The sequence below is a fragment of the Bidens hawaiensis genome, unplaced genomic scaffold, assembly GCF_021521415.1.
Source record: "Bidens hawaiensis isolate Kalapana, Puna unplaced genomic scaffold, B.hawaiensis_p1.1 tig00032066_1, whole genome shotgun sequence".
Taxonomy (NCBI): Eukaryota; Viridiplantae; Streptophyta; class Magnoliopsida; order Asterales; family Asteraceae; genus Bidens; species Bidens hawaiensis.
Window position 1 is genome coordinate 26,922 of NW_027495432.1, and position 9,665 is coordinate 36,586.

The 9,665-nt window shown below is 33.1% G+C and overlaps 2 protein-coding genes across 2 annotated transcripts; one reads left to right on the forward strand and one right to left on the reverse strand.

Moving 5' to 3' along the window:
* Positions 1-223: 223 nt before the first annotated feature.
* LOC143582929 (J domain-containing protein required for chloroplast accumulation response 1-like) lies at positions 224-2,139 on the reverse strand. Its single transcript, XM_077065388.1, has 6 exons — positions 1,860-2,139; positions 1,543-1,604; positions 1,356-1,412; positions 1,165-1,254; positions 919-1,092; positions 224-484 (listed from the first exon to the last, which is right to left on the reverse strand). Exons 1-6 carry the CDS (start codon positions 1,945-1,947, stop codon positions 434-436), a joined length of 522 nt encoding a protein of 173 aa, XP_076921503.1. The 5' UTR covers positions 1,948-2,139; the 3' UTR covers positions 224-433.
* Positions 2,140-6,278: 4,139 nt separating this feature from the next.
* LOC143582930 (uncharacterized) lies at positions 6,279-8,955 on the forward strand. Its single transcript, XM_077065389.1, has 3 exons — positions 6,279-6,591; positions 6,833-6,898; positions 8,213-8,955. The coding sequence occupies exons 1-3, from the start codon at positions 6,385-6,387 to the stop codon at positions 8,702-8,704; spliced, it is 765 nt and encodes a 254-aa protein (XP_076921504.1). The 5' UTR covers positions 6,279-6,384; the 3' UTR covers positions 8,705-8,955.
* The last annotated feature ends 710 nt before the right edge of the window (positions 8,956-9,665 follow it).

Consider the following 9,665-nt stretch of genomic DNA (forward strand, 5'->3'; position numbering starts at 1 on the left):
AGCGTATGTAAAATCATCTATTAGCGTTGCAATTTGGTGATAATAAGTCTATTACACTATTGAGTTAATAAGGAGTTTAAGTAACTCGTGATGTTTTAGGTGGTCACAATGGTTTTCTTCGGTCGTTTATCTTTTATCTTTTGCTTCTTTTTTGGTCATTTCAAAAAAATTATGCTATTATTGTTAGTGACTTTTCTTTAACAAATTCCCAAATACAAAATAAAAATAACAATTTATACACATTCATTTCACACTTGTTAACTCAAATTACAGGAATCAAATACCAAAAAGAAAATAAAACCACAAAAATGTTGATAAATAAGTCAAAATCCTTAACAAACAAATATTCTGTTTTTTCTTCTATATCTTCTGCATTTACTATATATATATATATATGTCTAAAAATGTCCATTTAGATACATGCATCCTTTTTTCAAGTTATAGATAAAAGAACATCTTGGGATATAAAAGCAGCCCATGCATCCTAACCACAAACATCAAAAGAAGTCATAACCAGAAACACAAAATGAAAGAGAATCAGCTATGTTGTCATATCTAACACGTTTATTAAACGCGCCGTGTTCAGGTTGACATGTTTAACTAAACAGGTTGACCTGTCAACCTATTTAATTAAATGGTCAACCCGTTTTACCCATTCATAACTTGATTACAACCCATGTGACTCATTTTGATAACTGGTTTAAACAGGTCGTGTACGATTATTCGGGTTAAACGAAAAAGTCATCCATGGAAACACAAAAAGAAAATAATCAGGCTTTGGATTTTCATATCTAACCCGTTATTAAGCAGGCCATGTTCCGGTTGACATGTTTAACTTAACAGGCTGACCTGTGAACACGAGTCGACTCACCAGCCCGTTTAACCCATTTATAACTTAATTACAACCCGTTCGAATACCTGCAGGATTGGAAACGCTTTCTCGGCAACATATTTTTGCGAGATTGTGGCGCCTTGTTGCAATTTGTCAGGATGCAGACATAACCGAGCCTTTTGATAAGCTTTTCTTACATCCGGGCTGTCTTTGAGGTTTGTTAAAGGTATCATGATCCAACCACTACTTTGACATAAAATCTACATTAACACAAGATTAATTATTTGATAAGAAAATAACATGCATATAACGTGTTCATACGATTAAATTACATGATGTAGTGTCGCTAGAAGCAACCGGATGTTTAATTCTTTTCCGTCTGACCACAACTTTATATCCTCATCCAGTAATTCTAGTTCCATCTGTACTAATACATAAAGATAAATTGGTAAAAAATAATTATAGGAAAATATTTTCTAAAAAGTAATATTTAAAAATTAAAAATATTGGTCCTAAAGTGTACCTGTTTGCTTACATCTTTTTCTAGTTCTTGTGTTGTCCATATATTTTCTTTATCCAACTGATCAGTAGAAATAAGAAATTATTTTATTTTGTGTAACAAGTGAATCCCAAAACATATTATGGTTCTCATGTTATAGGCTTGAAAATTGTTTAAAGTTGTTTTACATATAATCTTCTAAAATAATTACCGAAGATGATTCGTTTGATTCATTTATTCGCACTTCAGGAACGTTAGTCTCACTATGCGTTTCTGCAAAACGAACACAAGACGCAAACAAAAATTAGTCCCATAGTCTTCCATGAGTACTCGAATGTACATTAAGAACACTTTGGTGGAACATTTGAACAATAAATATTATCCCAGCCATCTGTTCAACGCAAGCTGCATTTTACCAAATCCCATTAGTTACAAAGGTACTGGTGGGGTCCAAACTTTAATAACTAAACGCTCGGTTCCATAAAGCAAATCCAAATAAAAATAAATAGAAACTATTAGTTATATCACCTTCAGCTCCAGCATCATCTACATTAAGCGATTCACCAATTCTTTCCCGATGTTTACTAAGATTTATTTCAATGACGTATGAGCTCATAATATCATCATTTCATCAAGAATGGTGCTTGTTTCATTCCCTTGATCTTGATTAAGTGAGGACACTATGGATGCCGGAGAGTTGACTTGCATATCCTCAGTTGACTCCTTGAGACTTGCATACGAATACGGCCCAAATGTAGTAGTTTCAGGGGATGTAACCATTTGTGAGAATCCAGAATTACAACCTTTAAATTTGTGTGTACCTTCAAAGGAATTATAACTGCAAGCCTCATGCATCTTCTTTGTTGTGTTCCAATTATATGTGACATTTATTGGCCTTCACAAATATGAAATTTTCGGTTAAGTTGTAAGTTTCAAACCAACGCATGTTTTGAAAGTATTATATGATATACGTTTATTTATATTGTTTGAAGTTTCGGATAATTAGAATCTTCCTCAAATTTGAAGTAGTAATCCTCAAATGGCAACGCGTGTTTTGAAAGTGATTATCTGATACTGAATAATCATAGTCGGATAATAAGTTGTGACAAAATCTGCTATACTGCTTTTATTGTCTGAAGTTGTAATAATCAGATAATGAGTGTTCCACAAATTTAAACTATTTAGTTAAAGTTATATATACAAAATGATTAAAAAACATTTTTATATTGTGATGGAACTAAAACTACTACTTGCACAAAAAAAAAAAAAAAAAAAAAAACATTGAATATGTTACAATGGAACTATACATTATTTAGTAAATTTATCAAAATAAAGTGTAAACGAGCCGAGCTACTCGAGATCAGCTCGTGAAAAAGCTCTATCAAGCCTAGCTTAAACGAGCTCCAGCCTAAAAGTAAGCTTATTTAATAAACGAGCCTGAACCTGAGATTCACTTCTCGAGCTCGAGCAGGCTCCCAAGCCTGTCATCAATATAAATTGATTAATTTATATTTATATAAAAAATTTAATAATTTATATTTATATAAATTTAATAATTATTAATTAATCTATTTAATATTACGAAATAATAACTAAATATTATATATTATGTTATATATAAATTATAATTGAAAAAATATAAAAAAAATAATTATAAATATATAAAAATTAAATAAGAAACAACTCATAAGTCGAGCTCGAGCTTGGAAAACAACTCATAAGTCGAACTCGAGCTTTAGAAATAGAGATCGAAATGAGCCTAGTTGAGCTCGGGCTCGACTCAGCTCGTTTGCACCCCTAAATTATCAAACAAAGCGGGTGCTTATGAACTTTGAATAAAAACCAGGGCTTGAATGATAATAATATTAAACATAAGGGACTGAAACGAAAACTTATAACAGTCTTATGAAAACTACATTACCGGATTTTGGCGGCAAAGGAAGATAAACTGACGTCATCACCGTCTCCGACCTCCGGCCAGAACGGACTCAACTCCTCGAAACTCAAAATCGATGAAGAATTCGATTTCGAGTTGGAATTCGTTTGCGATACGGATCTCGACCTCCTCGATTTCCAGGAATCACCAAACATATAACTGTATAACTCGTCCTCACTCGCCGGAATATCATCAAATGCTAAACTTGATGACGTGGCAAAGTCAACGGAGTGTTGGCGGGGAAGCAGGGTGCGAGGCGGACCGCCGAACACGTCGGAAAAGTCGTTGGGATTTAGAGGTTCGTAGCCACGGACAATGTCCTCCGTCGACTGTCGTGGAGGTGTTCGTATTCGCGATTCGTTCATTTTTCCGGTGGCCGGAAAATATGGAGTGTGTTTGATGGAGTGAGGTTGAGAGGGGTAAAAGTGGCAATAAGATTTAGGTGTGGTTAATTAAGTGGAATGTTTGGTGGCATGGGAAATCATTGATGTTTTGTCATGCTTGGTAACAATTGCATACCATAAAGATTGCTTTTTTGATTGTTGTCTCACCTTTCGACTAGGGGTGTGTAAACGGGTAAGACCTGTAGGACCTGATCGAAGCCTGTTTATTGGTATTTTAAGTGTCAGGGACCTGACTTTATTGTAAATAATCGGGTCGGATCTTGCAGAGTTACAGGTCTTGCCGGTTTATGCTTCCCCTAGTTTCAATAGTTTTATTATTATTATTTTTATGGATTATATATTATACCTAGGTTTTTTTACTCACACACGTTGCGGCACATTAAAACATGAAAAGCATTAACGTGCCTATATAAGTATTTAATTTGCATGAATCAAAATACAAGGGCGTTCATGTTTGGGGTCAACCCAACTATGACTCGTATAAAAGTTGTCATTTTTTATTCGTTACCTGAATCGTGGCTCGGTTTCACTCGTGTGTGCAGGGTAAAATGCTTTTATGCCTACTTTTTGCTCGGATCAACGGTCTTGCTACAACACACAAGTTCTGAATACTAGTTTTTATTGTATTAAAAGAAATAAGATTATAAGTTTGTAGGGAATGTGTGGCCTACGGATATGTGTCCTTAGTTGTCCGCAACATGCAACGTAGGAAATAAATAAAATGGTATTTTGATTAATGGTATGTATGGTACGTATATAGTGATATAATAGGTGTTCTTTTTCTTTCGAGTTCAAAGGTTCAAGTTTTGCATTTAGATAAGAGTTAAAAGTAGATAATTAGCTATTAAAAGCTTTTGATGATAGATATGTCCATTAACCATTATCTTTGTTGGACCATCATGATTCATGATTGTCTAATACTCCATAAATATCTAAATAAAAACGTTAAAAGGAATATACCAAGAACATAAGCAATGGGCAAGGGAACTCTAAGTTAGCAACAGCCAACAAGAATAGAGTCTTCTAATTGATCAGTCAATAGATTCTCTCATGTTGTTTTTCGTTTTATTAGTCAAATTGTTTGACTCTTATTAAAATATAAACAATCTCATATCTACAGTTCTTTTTAATAATATGTTAATAACACTTTCGGGTAAATTTTAACATTTATACAGTTTTTGCAAATCCAACTTTATTCCTAAATTTTTACAACAATTTTTTAGAACCACAGAACTTAAACCCTTAGTATCTTGGTATAGCTAGCCAAATACCCTTTAGTGTATAACAAACATGGGAGTCTTAATGTTTTAGAGAAAAAAAAAACAACCCTTAATTGTATATTTAGAGAATGAAATGTGCAAACTTAAACTTTTTGAAAATGTATATGAGAAAGTATATATTACTGAATCATTTGATAAACTTTGGAACTAAGGGTTTCACATTATTTATAAAACTATTTTTTTCTGATTATATAAGCTCTAAACAATAGTTAAGCAATTTGAAGGTTTATACATGCATAAATTTATAAGTGAAAAACAAATCCGAATCAGTTTGGAGTTTTTTATATTGTAGCTCTTTTTATTTTAAAAGACAATTAGAAGGTTTAATAAGCACCAATCTGGACAAACACCCACTTAATTATATTAATTGACTAGTCATATGAGACTTGTTTTTTCTATTCGGTTCAACTTTTTCTTGCAGTATCCGACCTCATTCATTGGCTAGTCCAAGATTCGCCCCTCCTATTTTTCTGTTTTATAATTACATCTAAGGTTGCAAAATTCGTTAGCGGACTCTATGTGGTCGACTGGGGAGTTGGGTGTACTCGGATATGGTAAATATAAATTAAATTAATTTTTGAATATTATATATATGTCAAATATCATTAGTTTACTAATATTTGTAACAAAATATGTGAATATTAATATAATAAGAGAAATACATTCTTAAACAGTAAATTATTCTAAAAATTGCTAATCATTAATTAAAAAATGATATTTGTTCTTTAATATTATAGATATATAAATTATGCTTTATTTTTTTAAAGTCAAAATCGACACAAGTTCACCGAATAGATGTGATTATGGCTAAGGTTAACTACAGCGGAGTGAAAGAAACTTCCGTCGGCAAGATACCTTGTAGCGAGTACTCGGAGAATACTCAACCTTGTAAACCTACTTTTACAACATTTAGACCGGTAATAATGGAGTGATGCCCCCGCCATCTCACCCTACTTTTGTCCGTTAACCATTTCAACAATTTTCCTAGTGTACATTAAAGAAGAAAAAAATGCCCCTTTGGGTGCAGGTGCAGACAATGGACTTAAAAGTGTGAGGCCAGCTACAAATACAACCAATCAAATTTAACCTACTCATATTTTTATATAAAAAAAGCTTAAATAATAATCATGTTACTAGTTAAACAATTACACGTTTTTTTATGAAAGAGTTAGTGAGGGCCTCATGCCTACATAATAGTGATGTGACGGGCGACTTCTCATTTTAGTTAAACCACTACACATAGTCTTATTTCAATATAATCGTTATTAACTAAGCACCAGCTGGATTATAAAGGTTAATAACTCAATATAATAATTTGCATGGAAGACAAGTTTAGAAGCCAAACGAGACCAGAAGAGCATTCCTTTCTGGAATTCTACGGTCAATTAATTTATCATTGATTGCCTTCTATATCTTCTTATTCTTTGCACTTCATGTTTAGATTCACCATTAACACAGACACAGTTATGGCATCCTTCATGCCTTTCAGCAACAAGAATCTTGACATATTCATGTGTGCTTTGAGGCCGACAGTCGCCATTGTCGATGACCTTCTCGATACCTTAAAACACTTCTCTTTGTTTACTGAAACACTTGGTTGTATTCATTCTTCCGTCTTCAAAAGTATTCATGGCAGTCTGGTACTAACTCTTTCTCCCTTTCTTTTTTACACTAATAATGATATTTAATTTAATATATTTATATTCACAAGAATAAGTATTGATACTAGCTAGAAGGTGTGGAATACACGTTTGTTCCAAAATTATTCTTACGGTCCCGTAGTTGGGGTTGTGAATTTGACTCTTTGGTCGTGAATTTTATACGATTTTTGTAAACGTATTATACAATTTTAAATTGATGCGTTTTATGGCCTTGTTACAGATTATATGGTATGGAGCATGGATCAAGAGATCTAATGACAACAAGGAACTCCTACATGAAGCTCTTGTAAGTTGTATCATGATACATTCATAGATATATGGATTTACATAGTTGCATTACCATGTTGTCTGAGTGACTGCATCTTTATTAAAACAAAACAAAAAAAAGAATCAATAAACGATGTTGTTTTTTTTAACGTTTTGATTCGAGAAAGATTACCAATGTTCCTAGTTTTAACTGTTTCTTAACAAAAACCACAACCGATTGTTGCTAGTCTTGTAATTTTTGTTTGACAAATACTACTACAATTACCATTTTATCCAACAACTTTAAGATACTAGTCTTTTGTTAATTTGTTTGTTACTTTTACATGAATGTCTTTCGGCAGGGCCGGTCCTGAAAATTCACGTGCCCCGACCATGTCTAAAAAAATATGTCTCTTAAACCTTAACGTACTAAATAATGTAAACACATTTTTATACGCCGATTAAAGTTATAGCGATAAAAATAATAATTATCAAAATCATGGTATTAGAATGAGTTTATAACATATTGAATAGGCTAATAGCTAATTAAGGATTTGTGAAGCTCTTCTAACATTCTTGACAGCAAATTGATGAATCAACTCTTCGCAGTCTATGCTCTCTAATGTTCCATTCTCGATAGCTATCATCGCAACCCGCTAAGTATTTCTTGGAGCATTGTGGATCGAAACTAGGATTTCAATAACTATAATATCTAAAAACTTCTTTCTACAAATTCATTTTATTGTTATCCCGTCTATGCGTTTATTATATTTATTTAACTTATATTGCTTAATTAAAAACACTTGGTCTTTTTAAATTTTAGTGGGTCTATATGTCTGTAGGTAATCTAAAAAAATGTGGGTCTAAATTATGTTTGAGTATTATAAAAATAGTGAGATTATAAACGTTTGGGTATTTTTATATATATAACATCGTGAATTTTAAAAAAAATTCGTGCCCCCGAAAAGAATGTGCCCCGGCCGGTTGCCCGCTTGGCACACCCTAAGAACCGCCCCTGTCTTTCGGCAGTTCCAATTTTATGCGATTTTAGCTTTATCTTACCACTATGCGATTCAGGCTTTTACTTTTATGCGATTCCAGGACATATATATCGAAATGTTGTTATACGTTGGATTGTATAAAATCATAAAATAGTGGATTTCATCTAAAAAAACACTCAATCAATCATACCTTGTAAGAATCTCACAAATTACAATAAATTGCTATTAGTAGAGTCTGGGGAGGATTTAATGTAAACACGCTACTATTTGTTGATAACTATCCACAACTTTGATATCCTTCTATGTGCTTGTATATTTCAAGTTCTCATCAATCTTTGTTTTCGCATAAATAGTTTTCAGCATTGACGAACCTAAAGACCATGGCCATTTTGATTGACCATAACTTCATGGTCACGTATGGTGGCAAGGCAAGGGACGGTTCTCCAGCGGCAAAGTTTTCAACGGGTGACACTGTCTGTTTTAGCGTCACCCGTCTTTTGTCTAACACAAAAATTAAGGAGCAAGAGTTTGCATACACATGTTTTTCCATGTTTCAATCCTATTTCCTTAATATGGATGGCACCATTGCGGGTGTTTGCTTAAAGTGTGAGACTCGGCCTATAATGATTAATTTCTTCGTATGGAAAAATCTGCAATCGTGTTACTCGTTTCTACTTCAAAACGATCATCGCAAAGCGCTTCAAAACAGGGTTGTTGAGGCTTCGGTTTTCGTTAAGTATGACATATTTAAAGTTGTGTATGTAAGTGCAGACAATGTATCAAGCTTTCAGTATTACCCCCCTCACAAGTTGCTGGAATATCAAAAATTGGAGGTTTCAGAGTAGTTCAAATATATACTCTAGGTATATTAGGTAGACAAATTTATTTTGTGGGTTGTGCTAGTTTCATATGTGAAGTATATATGTCACAGATTTGCAAGTATTAGCATAGTAACATGGGCATTTGTTAAATTTTATCGTTGATAAAAGATTTTGGACATGCATCTATCTGTTTTATGTGCGGGTGAATAGTAAGGACCATCGACGTAATTTTCGTAGGGATAGGGACCAACCTTGCAATATGGGTAAATAACAAGGACCATCCATGTAATTAACTCTTGTATAAAGCTATTATTCTAGCTTTATATATGTATATAAATTAATTATTAAGATATTTAATAAATTATAAACGAACCTAACCCCGAATCGAGCTTGAGTTTGAAAAAAAGATTAACACCTCTAAAGTTACTGCTTACTAACCTAAATGCAGGGTCGTCTCAATCTTTCCAGAGGTTTAAAGGTAGCTAGCGTATATAAAATTAGTGCCTCTTTATAAGAAAATTTACTTTAGATCCGTGACTCACATGTCGTCGATGTGTATGTATAATTATAGACGCAAATTCTATCGTTTAATAATCTCAAAACCAAAATTATCTAATCTTTTTAGAATTTGGAAGCCCTAAAAAAATGGAGGCCTAAAACTATTTCTTTATTTCACTCCCTCTTGAACCGTCCCTACATAAATGCCATTAAGAATCTTGTATACAAAAGTTTTATGATATTGGTTACAATAATCTGATGTTAGTTACAAAATTTGGTTTTGAGCATGTTAAATGTGTGGTAGTGACATGTATAGGTTGCACATGAAGTTGTTCGTGGAGAAGGTTATACAGCCTTTGGACATATATATGCCAACGAAGGATATTCAATATTGTTTTTATAAAAATTGATTAGGAAAGTTGGTTTTGTAGTGTGTATAGGACAGTATGGCTGAAGTGGTCCCTAGATTGTCCTATTGTTGGGCCAA